The 20,625-nt window shown below is 49.4% G+C and overlaps 2 protein-coding genes across 4 annotated transcripts; one reads left to right on the top strand and one right to left on the bottom strand.

Annotated features, from left to right (window-relative positions):
* The first annotated feature begins 132 nt into the window (after positions 1–132).
* Positions 133–8,638, top strand: COG8 (component of oligomeric golgi complex 8). 2 transcript variants are annotated; one of them, XM_081872276.1, is made up of 5 exons: positions 133–526; positions 712–919; positions 1,897–2,730; positions 3,377–3,545; positions 7,805–8,638. In XM_081872276.1, exons 1-5 carry the CDS (start codon positions 174–176, stop codon positions 7,960–7,962), a joined length of 1,722 nt encoding a protein of 573 aa, XP_081728402.1. In that variant the 5' UTR covers positions 133–173; the 3' UTR covers positions 7,963–8,638. The 2 variants fall into 2 exon arrangements, with proteins under 2 accessions (XP_081728402.1, XP_081728401.1); XM_081872275.1 differs by lacking the exon at positions 7,805–8,638 and adding an exon at positions 3,841–4,366 and having other exon boundaries at positions 134–526.
* A 425-nt stretch (positions 8,639–9,063) lies between these two features.
* Positions 9,064–18,289, bottom strand: VPS4A (vacuolar protein sorting 4 homolog A). 2 transcript variants are annotated; one of them, XM_081872281.1, is made up of 11 exons: positions 18,065–18,289; positions 15,733–15,844; positions 14,756–14,903; positions 14,048–14,109; positions 13,755–13,874; positions 13,513–13,669; positions 12,973–13,121; positions 12,768–12,849; positions 11,869–12,088; positions 10,973–11,113; positions 9,064–10,733 (listed from the first exon to the last, which is right to left on the bottom strand). In XM_081872281.1, exons 1-11 carry the CDS (start codon positions 18,083–18,085, stop codon positions 10,632–10,634), a joined length of 1,314 nt encoding a protein of 437 aa, XP_081728407.1. In that variant the 5' UTR covers positions 18,086–18,289; the 3' UTR covers positions 9,064–10,631. The 2 variants fall into 2 exon arrangements, with proteins under 2 accessions (XP_081728407.1, XP_081728406.1); XM_081872280.1 differs by lacking the exon at positions 18,065–18,289 and adding an exon at positions 17,824–17,954.
* Positions 18,290–20,625: the final 2,336 nt, after the last annotated feature.

Below are 20,625 nucleotides of genomic sequence, written 5' to 3'. Positions count from 1 at the left end.
AAATATGTCTATGGTCACAATAGAGTGCAAGTGTCGGAGCGTCGTTGCGTGACCTCCCGGTTACGTCATACGAACACAGAGGTTTCGGGCAGAGCGGCACCCGGATCTGCCACGGAGGACTAGCCTCCGGTTGCCATAGCGATCACTTCCTGGTCCACGTCGAGGGAGGCCCGATGGCGGCCCCGGAGCCTTCGGCGGACCTAGAGGAAGCGAGCCTGCTGGCATGGCTGTTCCGCGGGGCGACCTCGCCGCTGCCTCCTCCCCTGGCGGCGGGGGACGCGGAGCTGGCGGCCTACCTGTCGGCGCTGGCGGGGCTGGGCCTGGAGGCCTTGCGGAGGGAACCCGGCCGGTTGGCGGAGGAACGAGCGCAGCTCGGGGCGCAGACGCGGGCCTTGGCCTTCGCCCACTATAAGACCTTCATCCGCTCCGCCGAATGCACCGCTGAGACGCGTCGCGGCTTCGGTGGCATCGAGCAGGGCCTCGACCGCCTCCTGGGCCGCCTCCCACCCTTCGCCGAGGCCTGCCGGTGAGCAGGAGGAGTTGGAGGCCAAGGCTGCCGCCACACTCCTTTTGGGGGCAGGAATAATCCTGGGGCGCCCCACCGTTAACTTATGGAACTCACTGCCATTGGAATGGGTGGGTTAGAGGGGGCTTCCCCCTTTGCTTTTCCTGGCCTAACCTGCTTTCTTCTTCTTTTGCTCCTGCCTCCAGGAACTTCATGCAGGAGGCTGAACACATTGCTCAGAACCGTCGTATGAACAGCCTGACTCTGAACCTCCACACAGAGATCCTGGAAGTGCTGGAGATTCCCCAGCTGATGGACACCTGCGTCCGCAACAGTTACTACGAGGAGGCCCTGGAGCTGGTGTCCTATGTCCGCCGCCTGGAGAAGAAGCATGCCACCATCCCTGTCATCCAGGTGCAGACATGTTCTGAGCCTGGCAGGTGCCAGAGCTGCCTTAAGCCATACGGTGATAGTAGGTCCCAACTATTTGCTACTAGAGTTTCAGGACCTGAGCAAAAGCTTAGCGAAGAAAGGCATCTCCAACCTTTTGCATTTGTTTTCTCTGCCATGGCTCACAGAGGCAGAGGTGGTGTGGCTTCTGTGCTGGTTTCCTAAGTTTGATCCAGGTGATACCCAAGGCCCACAATCCTGGACCATCATGAGCTGTCATGTTCTGTTTGTAGAAGCCAGAATATTTCTGGATCTGAGGCTTCTTCTCTTGTTGTCTTTTTTTCTTGACTAAGTGCTTATGTTGCTTATTGCAGCCAGGGTTTGTGCATGTGCTGTAGGGATCTGTTTCTTTGACTTTCAACAAGAGCAGGATACAAGCCACTGATCTCTTTAAGTGCAATCTGTAAAGCAGGGATAGATGGAAGGTAGAGCACACCCCATCACTGACTAACGACTCTTGGCTAATGTCTAATTTGCTAGTTGCAGGGATTCTTTTACAGAAAGCTGAGATGAGACAGGCCCTGTTCTGATCCAATAAAGCCCTTCTTCCACCTGCAAAGAAGAATGCATTGTTAAGGTCACAACACTTTATTTATTTACCATGTTTATATCCCACTCTTCCTCCTAAAGGAACTCAGGATGACAGCAAGTTATGCCTCTTTAAAAGTTCCCAAAAGTACACATCATTATAAAATGCAGTTACCTCATACCAGGTTTGACTGTGCACTAAGCCCAGTATTGTCTGCTCTGGCAGCCAGAGTGTATCTACTATATCAAGCAGGTATATCTACCACTGACCTGTAGACCCTCTCCATAAGTGATCACATGGATGATCCATAAGGACTGTAGTGAAAATAAAATAGTTTGTGCAGTATTGAGATCAGCATGGTTTGGGAACCATGGGTAACAGAAGTTGATTTTGTCTCTCTTCTCCTTCCCAGGGCATAGTGGCAGAGGTGCGCCAGTCCACACAGCTCATGCTTACGCAGCTGATCCAGCAGCTTCGCACCAACATTCAGCTGCCAGCCTGCTTGCGCATCATTGGCTACCTTCGCTGCATGGATGTCTTCACTGAGGCTGAGCTACGAATTACTTTCCTGCAGGCACGGGACATCTGGCTACGTTCTATCCTCGCTGCTGTTCCTGGTGACGACCCCTATGTGCATATTACCAAGACCATCGAGGCCTGCCGCGTGCACCTCTTTGACATTGTCACGCAGTACCGTGCCATTTTTGCTGACGAGGAGCCGCTGGTGCCTCCCCCTGGGCAGGACACCCTCAATGAAAGTGCCATCTTCCATGGGTGGGTCCTGCAGAAGGTCTCCCAGTTCCTGCTGGTGCTTGAGCGTGACTTGCAGCGTGGTGTGGGCAGCCGCCTGGACTCCCTGCTGGGCCAGTGCATGTACTTTGGCCTCTCGTTCAGCCGTGTTGGAGCGGACTTCCGGGGCCTGCTCATCCCCATATTTCAGCGGGTGGCACTGGTCACCTTCAAGAGAGCCATGCAGGAAGCTGTGAACAAATTCCAGGAGGAGATGAACTCCTACACTCTAATCTCTGTGCCGACTGCCTTGGGCAGCAGCAGCAGCACCATCCCTGTAGCAGTGGCTCCTTCTGCCCAGCCAGGCACCCTGCAGCCCCCCATGGTGCTGCTAGATTTCCCACCACTCGCCTGCTTCCTCAACAACATCCTGGTAGCCTTCAACGACTTGCGCCTCTGCTGCCCTGTGGCTCTTGCCCCAGACGTGGCAGCTACCCTGGAGGATGCACTTGGCCAGGTGGGGCTCTCTGTTGCTCATGTGCACCAATATGCTGGATTAAAAATGCTCAAGATGTCTAGGTGACAGGACAGAAATTTGCTAGCAGCAGAGTTTTAGCTGCTTGCAGCCTTATCTTTAGTCATACTCCTTGGAGTTTCCTAGCCCTTTTCAGCAACTTGGCAGGTCATGTTTGTGAGTTTATGCTTGTTCCCTCTCATGTTGCTGCTGTCTGTTTGTTCAGGGATGAGCCTCTGCCTTATTTCAAGAAGCCCTTTGCAAGCAACCAGTTCAGGCATCTGACAACAGCAATCAGTCCCTGCTTTGGGTGGGCTGGGAGAGAGGAAGGAGAAAGTCGTTGACCTCGCCTGTTTTTGCTACTGAACTTGCTCACCACTAGCTCTAACCACCCATAGTCAGCAAATGGCCCCTGCTGGATTGCCTGCCAGGAGACTGTGGCACTTGAGAGATCAAAGGTTCTCAGTCCCTGCTCTATAAGGTAGTATGTGACATCTTTTCACTCAGCTTCTGGGTGTGTCCCAGACTGATTTGCTGGGCTTTTATTTTGACCATTTGATGAGGCTGGCATGCTGAGTAGTACTGCAGTCCCTTCCTTCCATTTGGACACCAAACCAAGAAATTCTAGCTTCTCTTTTTCTCTTTGCAGGTGACAAAGGTCATTTTGGTTTTCCACCGGGCAGAGGCTGTGGCCTTCAGCAGCCGAGAGCAAGAGCTGTTCATTCACTTCTGCATGGCATTTCTGGAAGACTTGGTGCCCTACCTCAACCGTTGTCTGCAACTCCTCTTTCCCCCAGCACAAATTGCACAGACTTTGGGTATGGCTGCTTGAATACTTTTGGTGGGGAAGGAGCTTGCAGCTGAGCCCTGGCCTGTGGTGGATGAGTGGCTTCTGCTTGTGACTTTGTGAACAGCACATTGGTGGGGTGGGGTTGCTTGGTGGTGGTCCTTGAAGGCCTGCAAGTCATTGAAATCTGTGCTCAACAGCTCAGGCTACTGCCAGGGGAAGGGAGAGAGAGAGAATTGGCAGTAGTACAAGGAATGTTCTCTAGCTTAGGGTTGATGTAAGATTTTAACTTCTCATTTTAATATATTTTCTTTTTTTACTGCTAGGTGTTCCCCCAACACAGCTGCACAAATATGGCAGTCTTGGCTGTGTGGATGAACAGCTGATTCAGGAGCTCCTGGCCTCAGTCCTGCCGGAGAAAGAGACTGTCTATCCCTTGTCTGAGGAGAAAAGGCTGACTGAAGAAAGCCTAGCACCTCCTCCATTGGACTTGGAACTCCCTGATGCCATGCAGGAAGCAGATCCCAGTGCCCCAGTCCCTGTTCTGGAAGCAGAAGAGAGCAGTGCAGCTTCTGGTGATGCCTTGCTGCTGAGTGCTCCTCTAGAATAGTTTTCACTGGATTTTGCCTGTTTTCCGGGGTTCCATGATACTTGAACCTGACTGAGGAGAGACTCATTCCTGCCATGGACAGGCACAGCTCTTGGTTTTGGGTTCTACTTCAGCACTTCAAGGACAGACTGAGTTGAGCTTTCATTGCTCTGGTGGGAAGGAAGTTGGGTGTGGACACTGGGAGGAAGGAATTTTGGTGAAGGTGGATCAGGGTTTGAATAAACTTGTTTCCTTGTTTGGTTCTCTGTGTTGTACCTCACTATACTGTACTGTGAAGAGAGTGGGCCCCTGAATCTTCTCTCCCGAGGCTAGTTGCTTTAGGTATCAGTCAGTACCAGTTTTTTCTGGGCCTCCCCATTCACCAAAAATGCTTGTGTGTCATCCTTATCTTCCTCTCCTCTGGAATTGCCTGATGCCTTAAGCTGCAGAATAAAATGTGTGTCTGCCAGTTTTCCCTTGATGTCTCAGACTAAGTATGAATTTCTTCTTTGGTAAGTCCAACTTGCTGAGTGTGGGAATCCCACTGTTTCTACCAACTGCTTTGCGTTGTAGCTGGCCCTTCAGAAGAGGGTAATTACTTTAGTTGGTGCTACAGGAAGAGGAAACCTGCTAGCCAAGACCAAGATCATCTGCAGTTGAAGCCCAAGAAATGAGGTTTAAATAATAATAATAATAATAATAATAATAATAATAATAATAATAATAAATTTTATTTATACACTGCCCATCTGGCTGGGTTTCCCCAGCCACTCTGGGCAGCTTATAGCATATATAAAACATAGTAAAACATCAAACATTAAAAACTTCCCAATACAGGGCTGCTTTCAGACGTCTTCTAAAAGTTCTGTAGTTCTTTTATCTCCTTGGCATTTGAAGGGAGGGCATTCCACAGGGAGGAGAAGAGTTTAGATCCTGGTTTGTCTGAGCTTTAGTAGATGAGAAATAAACAAATTTAAAACAGCTCCATCACCAGGGCAAGTTAAAATGGCCCAGGACAGCAAGTGAGTGAGATTTTGAATGCTTCAGAATCCTCCCTTTTGGGGGGGGGTATTAAGCAAAGTGGACAGGAGGCAGTGAGAGAAGGGTGGACTGGACTGTGTCTAGGAGTCCTAAAAAGGTAGCAGGTAAGTGCGAGGGAGTCTTAATTGGATTAAGTCTCTGCATAGAAAAGGATAGAACAATTTTTGTCTAGAGAGGTTGGAAGGATTTTTTCCCCTAGCAGGTAGTTGAGGGGTGCATGTGTGGAAATGCAGCAAGTATTCAGGGCCAAAACTTGCTGGTGTTGACTTTAGCAGCAGGGCTGAGGTAAAGCAGGTGAGCCTGAGGCAGCTGCATCGCTACCAATGATATGATGGGGAAAACCTGTCACTTCAAGAGGGATCTTATTCTCCCCTTTGCTACACAACCGCTTCCTCTTACGGAAAAAGCTGACCTAAAGCGTCTGCAAGGACCCCGCCTGCCACGGAGTAGTGCCCTTCTTTGTTTTTGAGAACTACATTTCCCAGCATCCACGAGCGCTTCCGGTTTCCTCGCTTCGCGTGGTTTGTCAAGACAGGAAGTTGGGCGGCCCCATTGAAACTTGAGACTTGGCGTCAGGTAGGGCTGAGGTCCTGGTTGCGGGTGGGGGGGACCCACATTTTGAAACCCTCCCCGATGTTAAAATAAATTAGAACGAGCCTCCCTGCAAGTAGAAGCCCAGCAGCAGAGTTTCGGCCTTTTGCTGGTCAAGAGTGCATTGGGAGAGCTGAGTTCAAGTCCTCCACTCATTCCCATGATGCTCACCGGCTGACCTTGGACCCTTCATTCTCCCGCAGCATATCCCTACCTCACCGGGTTATTGGGAGAATTAAAATATCGGTGGGAAGGAACCATGTGAGCTGCTTGGAGGGAAATAAATAGATGATAATATATACAAGAGAGGTATCCAAAATTTAATTGGAAGGGGTACAGAACATTCCGCCTCTTAATTTTGCTGCTGCAAATGTGGGCTGAGAGTTTTGGCAGAATCTTAGAACCTTTCTGTATTGCTTTTGCAGAGAAGCCTGCTTTTTCCATCTCTGCAGAGTCACAGGAAAATGCCATACAGAGTAGACAGATCCTTTGTCCATCTAGCTCAGTACTGGCTATGCTGATGGGCAGTAGCTCTCCAGGGTTTCCTATCGGGTCTCTGTGTGTCTCTTCCAGCCCTTACTTGGAGACGCTGCTGGGTGGTGAACCTGGGACCATGCAAAAGCCAAGCGGATGCTCTGCCTGAGCTCCAGCCTCCAGCCCTTCCCCTCCCAGTGATCTTAGCTAGGCCAACCTTTGACTCTAGAAACTTCCCAGCAGTAAGCCTTAGGAGTGCTTGCACCTGTTGTCTTTGCATTATTTTTATTTTCTCATCTTATTTTTATTTTATTTGTTCTTTGGGCAGATGGCTTTGTGGCTGAAGCACAATTATGGCAGTTTGTAGGCTAAGGCCTGGCTTGGCCTGGATGCTGGACAGCCTCCTTTGGAACAGAGCTTTCCTGGCACCTTTACCATGCAGAAGTTGCAGCCACACTTGTTCCTCTCCGGCAGAGAAGCAGCGCACCTATTGGCAATATCTGCGACGCAAAGTCTTGAAACCTCCCACCCCACCCTACAGTCATGTCTGCCAGGTGGGGGACCCCATTCTGCGCTCCCAGGCTGCACCCGTGGAGCCCTCACAGATTGCCAGTGGTGAGGTGCAGACCCTCATCCGTACTCTGGTTCGCGTGATGAGGAAAGAACAATGTGTGGGTCTCAGTGCTCCCCAAGTGGGCGTGCCACTCCAGATCTTTGTGGCGGAGTTCCCCGAGAGGCTCTTTCATGAGCACACCCCCAGTATGCGCCAGGCTTGCCAGATGGCCCCCTTCCCCCTGCATGTGGTAGTGAATCCATCCATGAGGGTGCTGGACTCCCAACTGGTCTCTTTCCCCGAGGGCTGTAAAAGCATCAGTGGATTCTCTGCTTGCGTCGCCAGATACCAAGCCGTGGCAGTTTCCGGTGAGCTGGCAATGTTATTCCTTGTAGCTTTAACACACTTGGATGAGGTGTGAGTTTTGGAGCTGGTATATGTGTGTAGCGAGCCTCAGGTGTTCAAACTTGGCTCTATGTTGATCTTACAAGGTGTTATTAATTCAAAGGGGAATCTACATTATGCATTCCAATTGTGGGAATGTAGTAGCTAAGTACAAACTCATGGCACAAGCACCAAACAACTTTTCCCCACACTGCCTGTCAAAATGTGCATGTTTTTATGCCAAAGGCTTTCATCAGTAGCACACTCACATGTTGCTCTTCTGTTATTTGGTGTGACTGTGAACAGGTGTAGCAAGCGACAATTTATGTATGAAAAATGGAATGGGGAGAGTGGGTGGGTAGAACATCAGGGGCATCACTTTCTCCTGCTTACTTATGCTGTCCTGCTCTGGAATCTTTCATAAGTCTCACATTTCTAATTTTTGACAGGACTGAGGGGCACAGCTGGTTTCAATAAGTGCCAGCAAAAAGCAAGGACAGATAGATATTCTCTGGGTGCAGGGAGCCTGCACTGGGCCTACAGCTTGGGGAAAGTTCAGTCAGGTATACATGTTCCTTCAAGGGGAGTGAGTCATTAAGGCATGGCAGGCCACCAGAGCTGCATTTCTCACTGGAGTTCCTCTTTTTCCTTTCCCCAGGTCTGAATGAAGTCGGGGAGCAGTTTAGCTGGCCGGCAAGTGGCTGGGCAGCCCGCATCATCCAGCATGAGATGGACCATCTGCAGGGTGTGTTGTATATTGACAAGATGGACAGCAGGACTTTTGTGAATCTCCAGTGGGAACAGCTAAATGAATGAAGCAGGACTGGGCCCAGGGGGGCAGGGAGAGAAAGGCCACTTTTTCTCTGTCTGCTGTTCCCAAGTATGTCCAAACCAGTGAAAGGGGCAATAGAAAGAGAAGGTGGACACTTCCAAGGTGAGGGGGTTTAATTATGTTTTTACTGCTTGACATCTTTACTTTCCCTATTTGTGGCATGAGGAGAGGAAGCTGGGCAGGTAAGCTGGGCATAAGCATGCCCTTCCCCCACCCCACATGGCGCTGCAGGAGTTTTTTTTTTGGGGGGGGGGAATACTAAGAAAGCAGAAGCTGTTAAAGGGTCGCAATTCAGTATCTTTCAACTACTGCATGCCACTCTCTTGGCCAGTGCACTGTACAGTACCTTAAAGGAAAATGGCTTTGTCCAATTTCAGCCAGTGGAAGCTCCAAACAGAGCCCATCCAAACCAACCTTAAACAACTTGATCATCTACTAATGGGGCCTCTCTCCAGCCGCTCATTTGGGGGGGGGGGGCAAAATTCAAGAAGAAAAAGCAAGGCTGATCCTGTGAGATGGCCTTCTCCAACTTCTACCTTGACTAGTGAAGTAGGCTAACATGCAGGAAGGTGGGCAAACACTTGTTAAAAGCAACAGACACCAACTAAAACTTCATAGCAATTCACAATAAAAAGGCATTGACCACCTCTTCACCTGTAATACCTCACCATGTTTTACTTCATAACATAATATGCAACTGTATTTAGTAATGTTTTTAAGTTGTCTGTTTTTGCTTGTCTTCTGTACACCGCTTGCAGATATTTTTAATAGATTAAGCAGTATAGAAATTAAACAATCAACTCATACAATAAACCTCTTGATTTTAATAAAACCTCTTAAAGAGATTTACAGATTAAATGCACCCACAACCCCCTCCTAGCTAGCTAAATTGTGCACAAAGAGCTGCTGGCCTCAACGCCCTAGCACCTTCAACTTGTAGGGATGTGGATTGCATCTGTGGTGTGGGAAGGAGATAAGACTAAGCAGAACAAAGGAGACTACTGCCTCTTCCTTCATCTCCTGTGGAGAAACTGTGAAACAAATTGTACCATTGTATGTTGCTTGTAAAAAATCAGCTGAATATATAAGAGACAAATAGTTCAACACTTTATTCTTCCATAAACTGTCCCTCCCCACACTGGAATCAACTCAAAATTATGTACACATGACAAGAAAGGGGGAAGGGGGTGTACAGGCCGCTAAACCCCTTGACAGTTAAAGAGGTTCTCACAGCTATTCACTTGAATTTCTAGAGACCAAAGAGCTCCCACCCTCCTCTACATGCCTTCCTCAGTAGTACTAAGACAAGAAGACTAAAGCACAGGAAAGTAGCTTTAGTGGCCGAGAAAGGTGGATTTGTTGAATTAGGAATCAGCAGTTACCTTCAGGGAAGCAAAAACCCTGCTGTAAGTAGAAGCCTATGCTTAAGCATTGCCAGCCTCCTCCACTTGTGGCACAAGAGCCATTGCCTAGAGACAATGGGGTGGAATAAATGAGTCCTTTGCCTCCCCATAGCATGGATTTTTTTAAAAGACACTCTAGAGCCCCAGATTGCAGCAGAGACACACCAGCAGAGGCCCAACCGTGACCAAAGGAGCCATGGGGGGGGGGATGGGAGGCAGATCTCCCACCTGCTGCAGCTGCAAAGGCGGGAAAGCTCCATCTCCTTTGCAGGACTTTGCCAGCACCTGTGTGCTGACAGGTGCCCAGTTTGCATTCCTTAGTACGTCACCTCTTGTGCCACAGCTGGAAGAGCAAAGACGTCATCCCTTTCTGAGAAGCAGCAGGCTTGCTGGGTTGAGCCACAGTGCCAGGATAAGGCTGAGGGGCTTGGAGCTGCAGCCCTCCTCATCCCTGTTCTGCTCCCCTTCTGCTTTTTCTGTGCCACACATGCAAAACGCTACAGAGCTGAAGGGCAACAAATTCTGCAGCAACACAGCATCCTGTGGGGCAGAGCACATTTTCAGATACCGTACCTCAAACCATGCAACAGATCAGGCCTTGGCAAGGTAAGCTTCTTGGACAGCACTTCCAACATGAGTACCTCAACTCCAGGAGAGAGCTGAGCATTAGTTAAGCCTTGGAGTGTATTTCTCACTTGGAGAGCTTCCTGCCACTTTGGCTGAGCCAGAAGGCCACACTCTTCAAAGTTCAGCTCAAGCTTGGAGGTGCAGCATTTCAGATTTCAAGGAGTAAGCAATGGCCTTGGGTGAAGCCAGTTCGGTTTTCTCTTTGGGGTGGCACCAGGTGTTGCTTCCACAGGAGCTGGAAGGGGTCTCAGGAAAAAAGGGTTGCGGTATAGTGGAAGTTTCGGATTGTTTTTATTTGTATATAAACAAGCCAAGCAGCGTTAGAGGGGGGGAAATGAAAGAGCAACCATGAAGGCAGGGATGTCTGGATGGGAAAAAACCAGAGTGGGCTGGGCTCAGCCTTCTCCCCTTTGTGTCCATCTCCCAGAGTAGCAATGGAGGCTGTGTCACCTCATCCTCTTCCTTCCCCAGCCAAACAGGTGCCCCAAGCAGAGACAGATTCAGTAGTAAGCTGGATGCTAACCTCTGCTTGGCACAGTCCACTGTTAGCACAAAGGGCCTTGTCTACACACATGTCCGTGGTAAAATGCCCCCCATCACCGCTGCTCCTCATAGGCACAGCATTAGCCTTCCTGGCCAAAGTCTTCAGTGAACTTCTTCACCTTTAGCAGATCCTCTGCATTCACGGTGGGGCGGGTGGTGGCCAGTGAGCGCAGCATGTCCGACTGCAAAAACAGAATAGGACATTCAGGGATGGGGTATACATGCATCTTGGTCACAAAAACCACAAAGGTTTTAGGAGCTGAAACTCCTCACAGTCATCTGGAAGGGGCATTTCCAAACCTGCAGCTGCCACCCAAAGCTGCTTGGCGCACATCAGTTTGTATCAAATACACAGGAGAACAAGCCTGGGACTCAGAAAGAAGAGGGTCCAGGCAGGAAAAAGTCAGGGGACCTCACTCACCATGCAGACTATAGGCTCCAGAAGCTTGTCCCCAGGTACCTCCATCCATGTCATTTCAATAGCACCAGGATCTCCTGGGGAACAAGGGGTTAACAGATCATCTACCACCGTGCCAGGATTGGTGCGGGATGGTCCACGGACCTGCAATAAAGACCCAGACAACGCACTGATATGGCAGATTCCTGGGGGGTGGGGGCAGGCTGAACACAAAACTCTTAGGTCCCGGTAGGACAGATATAGTAGCAATGCAAGACAGAAGCAGGTGGAACAAAAAGTCAGTCCCCCTGCAAGTACACTAGTCACTCTGTTTGGAAGGAACAGGTAGGCCATCCATCCAGCAACAGCCATCTGAATACTGCAGGGACACTTGTCAAGAGAAGCACAATGCCAGTCCCCAACACCACATATTAATCCACAGCAACTGGAGAGTCAGAAGTCTCATCTGACAAAAAAGGGTTTAATTTAATCCTCTCAAAAATATTTATGAAAGTTGCTGTGACATAATTAAAGCAGAGGAATGCCTGGGAGCCCCTCAAAAACTGCTTGAGTATTCCCCCAAAACAAGAGCAGGACGTCCATGTAAAATAATAAGCACCAGGTACACAGAAGTGAAGAAGAACAAATACAGAGAGGCAAGTGCAGCTGCTGGGATATACTGGGTGAGGTAGGAAAGGAACCAGGGAGGAACCGCCTCTGCCTGCCCAGGGCTAGACAACAATGTCACATGACCCTGCCTGGGAAAGGAAGTGGAGCAGCTGAGTCCATTGAGAAGGTGGAATCTTCTGCTGCTTCACTCCCCAGCAGAAGCCTTGAAGCAACAACAGGATGGGCCAAGCAAGGGGAATCTACCTTCCAGCCTGCCCTGGCACAGCCCTTGTAGGAAATGCTGTCCTCACCTTTTTGAAGTGTGTGGCTGACTGCACCTTGCGGACAGGCTGCATGAGGGCATCGCGCACAATGATGCTGATGTCAGCCCCTGAATAGCCGTCAGTCTTCCGGGCTAATTCGTGGATGTTGGCTTCTGACAGGCTGTGTGGCGTGTTGCCAAGGTGCAGCTTAAACATCTGAGCCCTGGCCGGCTCCTCGGGAAGCGGGATGTAAATACGTTTCTCAAACCTATGTGCAAATGCAAGCCCACATGTGAGTGTCCCCAAAAGGAGAGGGAAGAAGTCGCTGCTTCCCCTGCCTTCTTCCCACACCTACGAAGGTTCTGCTTGGATGCAACCATGTGGAGAGGTGAGGTGAGGTGTATGGCAGCCTCCTCCCAGCCCCAAACTGATTGGCTATGTTGTGCCAGCTTAAAACATTACTATTTGCACAGACTTTTGATGAAGATTAGCACCCTTTGATCAGATTTTTAAAAAATGCTGTTTTAAAAGTGTGGTTTGTTTGTTTGTTTATTTAGATTTATGTTATGTTTTGCTGACAGCATGCAGTTGTGGTCTGAGGAGACCCCGAGATCAGATCCATACTCAGTCATACAGCTCTCTGGGCCAGTCTATCTGCTCAGCCTAAGCTCACAAGGTGACTGAGGGGATGGAACTGGAGGTGAGAAGAGCCACGAACACCCCCTTTGAAAGACAGGATATAAATGTAATAAAATTTAATATATTGCTGGTTTTAGTCCAGTTATAAGCCCCTGCAGACACTACAATGGATGAAACAGAAGTATTCCTCAACAAAATGGAAACAGCCCTTCAGACCAGGGCACAGGGAGACCTCTTGCTGTTTTGGAGGCTACAAGACTGTCCATGTGGGCAGCAGGAGCCCCAGCAAAACCTGCGGCATCACCCACCTTCGCCGAATGGCAGCATCTAGCACCCAGGGGATGTTGGTAGCACCCAGGACCAATGTGCCATCATTGTCATTCCCGACACCTGTCAAGAAAGAAAGCCACAAATCGTCACTCCACACTGGGGAAGGCAGAGAGGCAGACCAGATGCTCCCCAGTGCAAAGGGTCCTCTTGGGCAGTCTCTCTTCTGTCACTCTGTCTACCCACCTTGCATTTGTACCAGAAACTCCGTCTTGATCCTGCGGGCTGCCTCACTCTCATTCTCATTGCGAGAGCCGCACAAAGAGTCCACTTCATCAATGAAGATGATGGAAGGCTTATGCTGCCTGGCCAGCTCAAAGAGGTTCTTCACCAACCTAAAGGAAAAGGCACAGCAGAAAGCTCAGGGAAGGGCCATTGGAAGCCACTGGCACATTTGACAGGAACCATAAAATAAAGATTACAAACCAAGCCTGTGTCCAAACAACTGTGGCAAAATGCGGCAAATCTAAAGCCTTCCATAGACACCCATTTTGCACAGTTCTAGCCCCACCTCTATCTGTCTCCCCACCCCAGATACTTTGGGGCACAGCCAATGGTCAGGGATTATGTGAGCTGGAGTTCAGCTTGGGTGGGTGGGGCACTAACCACCCCCATCATACCCTAATAGGAACATCTTATTCCACTCCATAGACCAAGCCCCACTCTCCTAAGTGAGAGAGATGGTTCTCTCCCTCCCCCACTTCCCCCATGGATTTTGTCACTCACTTTTCACTCTCCCCTAGCCACTTGGACATCAAGTCTGAAGAGGAAATGGAAAAGAAGGTGGAGTTGCTTGCTTCAGTTGCTACAGCCTTGGCCAGGTAAGACTTCCCAGTACCAGGAGGGCCAAAGAGAAGAATCCCTCGCCACGGAGTGCGCTTACCTGGGGCAAAGAGAGAGGAAATGGACTCATCCACCCCTCGCAACATTTAGCATGCCCAGGGGGACAGAGGTGCCCAGATTCTCACCTGTGAATAAGTGAGGGAATTTGATGGGCAAGATGACCGCTTCCTTGAGGGCCTCTTTAGCTCCTTCCAGCCCAGCCACATCATTCCACCGCACGTTGGGCTTCTCCATCACAATGGCACCTGTAAGGGGAAAGCAATTTGCCCAATAGAGCCCACTTGACTCCCTCCCATCCTGCCAAGGAGGGGTGCATTAGACCCTCCTGACACCTCAAGCCCACCTTCAGAAAGCTGCACTTGTCTCTACAGAGCCAGCAACAAGCACAGGGACCAGGGGCTGCTCAGAACTGGCTTACCCATCAGCTGCTCTTGCAACTTCTTCTTCTCAGGATTGTCGCCCTCACTGTCGCTGTCACTCCTGAAGAGAGAGAGGCATCAAATGATATGGGGTGGGCAGTGCCATGAGGGGCAGGAGGACTCCCCAACTCATGCCTACTCCAACTGGTGCTTATTTGCAAAGTTTGCGTGAGGGGAGGATGAGCAACACAGAACCACCTCCTCAGAGAATCAGGTCTCTCCCAGTTCCCATCAGACACCTGGCCTCAACTACACATGAAATCAAAGAATATCCTCATATCCTCTCCACCTTCAAGACAGGACCAGCCACACATCAGTGTCACCTGCAACCCAACCCACAGTGCTCTACCAGCAGGGCCTGGGATCAAGCAAGAGCAGAGCTGTTCCACATCACCTAAAGGAGGTTGCTGAGATTAAGGAAAGAATCGTTCGATGGATTTTCTCTTAGCTGATGATCTGATCCCATTCCTAACTTCTGGGTCAAGGCAGGACACTGAACCTCCCCTTCCCCTACCCTCTGAGATTTCATTTATTCTTGTATTAACTCCTAACCTAACTGTACCTAACTTATCTGCACTTGCATAAACACACAAAGACACAGAGCAAAGGACAATGGAAGCAAGGCTGGGCTAACAGTGCCTCTATCTCTTCCCCCCCCCCCCACCCACCCACACCGTACTTTGAGGAGCCAACCCTTTAAGCCATACCCCTTGCTGTCATTCTGGGCTTCTTTGACAGGCTTTTTGCTCTGCTTGTCCTTGGTCCGCAGATAATCCTTCAGCTTCTCAGCCCGGTCCAGGTACTGTGCACACTTTGCCCGGATGCTTTCCTTGGCCTTGTCACTGTGAGCATCATCTGCAAGGCAACAGGCAGCGGTAAGGAAGAGCTTCCCTGGACAGCCTGCCCCCACCTGACTAGGGTTCCCTGCAGCAGCACTTTCCAGATTCAGTGGTGGGGAAACCAGCTTGGAGGCTCACTTATCCTAGATGCAAATTGCTCACAGTAGCTACTGACTGCATGTCACAGAGAACTTTAAGTACATAAGAATAGCCCTGCTGGGCCATGCCAAGAAAATGTCCATATGGTCCAACATCCTGGTTCCCACACTGGCCAGCCAGTTGCCTCTGGGAAGCCCACAAGCAGGACTGGAAGGGAGCAGTCCTCTCCTACTGTTGCCCACAAAGAACTGGCACTCAGTAGCATATACTGCTTTTGTCCCTAGAGATTCCACAGGATCATCACAATAACTGACAACCATTGGTGGACACTTTTCATCCCCAGTGGCTTTGTATAACTTTCATTTAAAACTGTCTAAACCAGCGGCTATCACCAAACCATGGAAGGGAATTCTAAAAATGGATTATACCTCTAAACGAATAAGTCCTTCCTTTTGCCTCTCCTGCCAATCAGTTACTCTGGAGCAATCCCTGAGCTCTAGCATTAAGAGAGTGAGAAAACCTTACTTCTATCCACTTTCTCCACACCACTTTGTCTGCAGATTCCCTGATGTCATCACCAAACAAATGGGCTACAACCACAGAGCACTGAACAAGCCTGGGTCTCCCCTGACAACCGCACAGCAAGCAAAGCAAAGGAAGCTGCTGCTCTGAGCAAGGTCCTTGTAAGCCTTCCCTATGTCACGTAAAAGCTCCCACTAAGCCTTCCACCCCCAAGACAGACTCACACTTGATGGCGTGAAGGAAGTACTCCACCGCATGCTGGTAGAGACGCAGAGCCTCTTCATAGTTCTTTGCTTTATCTTCCTCGGTGGCTTTTGTGACCAAATCAATGGCTTTCTGGAAAGCAAATGCCTGGCTCAAGTTTCATGGTGGCACATCAGAATCACAGCTAGAAAAATTCACAGCACTGGGAATTCCAGGAGGCTCTAAGTTTGGTACTAACCCCTAAGACTCTTAAATGTTTGCTGAGGTGAAACCAAGAGACAGGAGAAAATGGTGCAGCAAAGACTAAGTACCTATCTAAATATTTAAGGTGGGAAAGAGTTAGAAATTTAAGGCATGTGCCTTCTTCTACACATGTTTATTGTTCTTGCAAACTGGTGAGCAGTACTTTGTCATCAATCGCACAGGGATTTAACCAGTCTGAGGACCGTAAAGCAAGCAGTTACTGAGTAAGATAGAGATGGAAGCTCTGGGCCTTTGGAGAGGGGTTTGATTAAGATGCTAGGCCTTAGGAACCAAGCAAACAGCGTGGCCTGTCTGGATTTAAACCAGTCCAAATTCCACCACAAAGAAGCAGATTTTTATACAGTTGTGACTGCCAGAGGTGGTATAAGGCATTGCCTGTGTGCTAGATGCTGCTGAGCAGGGCAAAGGTCACAAGGAGAATACCAGTCTCCTGCGCTGTTTTATAGCTTAGTCCTGCTGCTGACCCCCAAAGAGGAGTTTGGGCAGGAATTGGTACTGCACAGCAGCTGCTGAAAGAGTCACCTTCCCACTGCAAAGAGGAAATGTGCTGGGTTTATTTATTATTACATCTATATCTCACTCCCCCCCCCCCAAGGAGCCCAAGATGGTGTACACATTCCCTCCTTGCCCTCACAACAACCCTGTGAGGTAGACTAGGCTAAGCGTTGGTGACTGGCCCAAGGTCACTCATGAGCTTCATGGCCAAGTGTAGAATTGAACCCTGGTCTCCCAGGTCTTAGACCAACACCCTAATCACCATACTACACAATGTCAATATTATGAGGGAGTGAATCTCACACAGGGGTGGCCTTGTGGACTGTTACCTCACCCGCTGAACATGTCACCTGGGAAAGAAAATCATCCAAGCCATAAAAGACAATAAAGTCTTGTGTGCTGCTTCTAACTGGCTGTTCCCAAGGACTCCCTGGGTATACTACAGATATTTCTCCAGTGGATGTCTGAATAAGCTAACTAAACAGGGTACTGAGCTCCTTTCAGTTCCGTTTCACCTCCCACAAATGGGCTACAAACCACACCCTGGATGAAGCACCTCTCCCAATTTTGTCAGAATGTCCCAATAATACTGTTTGATACCTCTGGGTCCTTAGGTTCTTCCCAGGAAGATATGTGCATCAGCACCCAGCACCTTCCCTACAGAACAAGGCAGCAGGATTTCCCTTGACAGAAAGTAGGGCCAGCCTGGAAATACCTGCCCACTACCTAAAAACCAGCCTCTGCTCAGGACTGAGTGCATTTCAAAACTCAAGGTTTCAGAGATTTTCTAGCCCTGGAAAATACAACTTGCGATGCATCTTTTGATAGAGGGCAACTATCTTTCTATAAATGGTTATATAACAAAAACAAGATCAGAGGGGTGGCAGTTAGTTTAGGAAATAGGCACTGAAGTGTGTGCATCATTTTGATGACTTGTGCATATGCATATAAACATGGGTTACGCCCAAGGCCTACTCAGAGTAAACCCATTGAAATAAATGGGCCTAAATGACATGCGCTGAGTAAGCCCAACAGGTCTACTCTGAGTAGGACTAAAGTTGTGTGCCTTTCCTGGTCTTTGCCTCCTCTGAATAACTCACTCTGCCTTACAAACCAAGGCAACTCCCCCAGCCCCCGGTGGAGGCTCCAGGCTTCCCTCCCCACCTGCTCAGGTGTCCAGGAGGCCCCTTCTCTCTCCCTCCTCAGCGTCCGCTCACAAAACCACACATTCAATTAGCAAACTCAAACGACCCTCCCCTTCTATTCCCCTCTCCGAGTGGATGAGAGCAACAACGCCCACGGACCAGATCTTTTGGGGAGCGAGCGGGGTTGTCCCCCCGCTCCCTTATTACCAAAACAGGGGCCATTTTGGGAGCGGGGCGGGGGAAGAGTCCGGAGCTTCTGACCAAAAGACCCTCCGCTTCCCCTCAGCCCGGCTTCCTCGACCGCTTTGCCGCGTGGACCCCTCGGGGCGAGAGCCCCCTCCTCGCCCCTCAAGGCCTGCCCCAGTAGGCCCGGTAGGCCGCAAAGCCGGGGTTCGGCGTAGGCCGCAGAGCCGGGGCGGAGCGCGAGGCAGCTCGGCGCGGCCGGTACCTGCAGGGCGGACGTTGTCATCGCATCTCCTCCCGCTGGGGCTGGGGCGGCGGCTGTTGCTGCTGCGGCTGCCGAGGCTGCTGGGCTTTGGTTCCCTCCTCCGGGCTCGTACGAGGCGGCCACCGGGAGCCCCGCTGAGGAGAGTCGGGCCGGTTTCTGGGCTGCCGCCTGCAGGCCGCACCGGGAACAGCAGCAGGCGAGGCGGAGGCGGAGAGGAGGGGAAAGGGAGGCCCGAGGAACCGCGACGCCATTCAGGGGCGGGAGTGAGGAAGAGCCCGGAGGTGGTCCGCCCTTGTCCGCCTCCCACGAGCCCCTTTCTCAGGAGGCCGGCCGGGCTCTCTCTTCTTCTCTTCGGCTTCCCGGTTGTCTTTGCTGCCCCCTACTCAGGGGCTGAATGATGGCTGAGTTATGGCTGCATTATCAAATTTGCGGGGAGCCTCCTTTTCTGACCTTTTGCTTAGAGTAGCAGGAAACAGTAACACATATGGGGGGGGGTATCTTAGAGAAAAGGCCAGCAAGATGTGATCGAAGTTTACAAATTTATGCAATTCATGGAGAAAGTATAACACCAGATAGACGAACCCGTGGACAACCAATGAAGCTGAATAGTGGAAGATTCAGGGCAGGAAAAAGGAAGAATAAAGGGATAACTCGGTCGATAGAACATGAGACTCTTAAACTCAGGGTGGTGGGTTCCAGCCCCACGTTGGGTACAAGGTTACTGCATTGCAGGGAGTTGGACTAGATGACTCTTGTGGTCCCTTTCCAATTCTATTGACTCCCAAGTACTTTTTCATGCAGCATAGTTACAGAACTCACTCTCAAAGGAGCCAGTGATGGGAGCCAACTTGGATGGCTTTAAAATAGGAATAGACAAATGGATGGAGAAGTTTATTGATGGCTACTAGCCACAGCGATGCTTCCGAATACCAGTTGCTGGAAACCACAGGAGGGGAGAACTGGTCCACAGGAGGGGAGATCTGGGTGGCTATTGTGAGAAGATGCTGGAATGGTGAGCCATAGGCCTGATCCAGCAGGCTTTTCTTGTATTTACTGTATTTTTTGCTCTATAAGACTCACTTTTTCCCTCCTAAAAAGTAAGGGGAAATGTCTGTGTGTCTTATGGAGCAAATGCAGGCTGCGCAGCTATCCCAGAAGCCAGAACAGCAAGAGGGATTGCTGCTTTCACTGCGCACCGATCCCTCTTGCTGTTCTGGCTTCTGAGATTCAGAATATTTTTTTTCTTGTTTTCCTCCTCCAAAAACTAGGTGCGTCTTGTGGTCTGGTGCGTCTTATAGAGCGAAAAATAAGGTACTTATAATTTATAATCCACACTTTCAAAAAAGCCTATCAAGGCAGTATACAACACATAAGAGTAAAACCAGCAAGAAACATTCAAAGAAACATAACTAAAACCAACAGTAGGTGGGTTGAGAAAATAAATTCATACTTAAAAGTCCTGCCTAAACAATGCAATTTTCTGAAGATGTCTGAAAGAAGGCAAGGATGGTTCCTGCCAAACCTCAGCTAGCAGGGAGTTCCACAGGGCAGGACCTGCCATATTAAAGGCTTGGCCCTAGTGAAGGCCAATATCAGAGGCTGCGTGGAGAACCACCAGAAGAAGTGCCCCATCAGGGGATATCTGTGATTGAGGTGGAGCTTACTTTCTATTGCACACACACAAAGTACACAAATAGGAGCAAAATCAATCACGTTTGTAGCAGTGTAAAGACTTTTAAATTTGGAACATTTCTTGACTTCATAAAAGTTGTGAAGGTGTGTGTATATACAGAAGTTTTTGTGGACTAGAGACCATTCCATCAGATGAATATATTAAATTTCTGTATTTGGGTTTTATAACTTTTATTTTTCTGTGTTGTATTACTTTGAGGATTATTTTTATGCAGTACGTTTCTAAACACCAGTTGCTGGGAATTGCATGTGCAGAAAGTGCTTATGTGCCCATGTGCCGTTTGTGGGCTTCCCCTAAAGGCATCTGGTTGGTCATTGAGCTTTGCAAATCTCTTTTGCTTTTCCCTACAGGCAAATGCTTAGCAGTAGATGGATGTTAATTTGAGAGCCACTTTTCTCCTGCTGAAATACTTGAACATCAGTAGTGCAAGCTGTCATTTCACAACCACTGTCAAGTTACTATAAATCCCATTCCAAACCAAGTTCCTGTGTTTTGTCTCAACATTTTAAACTTGCCAGTTTATTTTTAACTCTTGAGATATGTGAACATGGTTATGCTGATACTTTGTGTTTGGGGCACAAATAGTTTATTTTGGGGGTGGTTGCCTCATTGGGTTTACTGTACTTTGAAAAAGCGGAAGAATTAACAGACCTTTATTTCCTTTAGTCCCAAACTCAGGGAAACTGTGGCTTTGTGGTCTTGTTGCATTCAGGGCTTGAACTACCAGGTGGAAACACCATAAAACTTCTGAATTACAAGTGCACAGATTTAGTTGGTGCTTGAAAACAAGGAGCCTAATATGACACAAGTCAGCACCTTATTATAAGATGGCAGTGGATACACTGGACCGTTGCCTTGCCTCAGTAAT

The sequence above is a fragment of the Podarcis erhardii genome (assembly GCF_964252035.2).
Source record: "Podarcis erhardii genome assembly, chromosome: 7".
Taxonomy (NCBI): domain Eukaryota; kingdom Metazoa; phylum Chordata; class Lepidosauria; order Squamata; family Lacertidae; genus Podarcis; species Podarcis erhardii.
Note: the sequence above shows the minus strand (reverse complement) of the source record. Positions and strands in the feature narration are given on the sequence as shown.

What these genes read in the sequence shown, in the direction of transcription:
- COG8 (XM_081872275.1), top strand. Translation starts at nt 174, where the DNA reads ATGGCGGCCCCGGAGCCTTCGGCGGACCTAGAGGAAGCGAGCCTGCTG. An exon ending in CCCTTCGCCGAGGCCTGCCG is followed by an intron (nt 527 to 711) that starts GTGAGCAGGAGG and finishes TCCTGCCTCCAG; the next exon opens with GAACTTCATGCAGGAGGCTG. An exon ending in TGGAGGATGCACTTGGCCAG is followed by an intron (nt 2,731 to 3,376) that starts GTGGGGCTCTCT and finishes TTCTCTTTGCAG; the next exon opens with GTGACAAAGGTCATTTTGGT.
- VPS4A (XM_081872281.1), bottom strand. Translation starts at nt 18,085, where the DNA reads ATGACAACGTCCGCCCTGCAG. An exon ending in TGGCTAGGGGAGAGTGAAAA is followed by an intron (nt 13,122 to 13,512) that starts GTGAGTGACAAA and finishes CTTTTCCTTTAG; the next exon opens with GTTGGTGAAGAACCTCTTTG. An exon ending in TGGAGCCTATAGTCTGCATG is followed by an intron (nt 10,734 to 10,972) that starts GTGAGTGAGGTC and finishes CTGTTTTTGCAG; the next exon opens with TCGGACATGCTGCGCTCACT.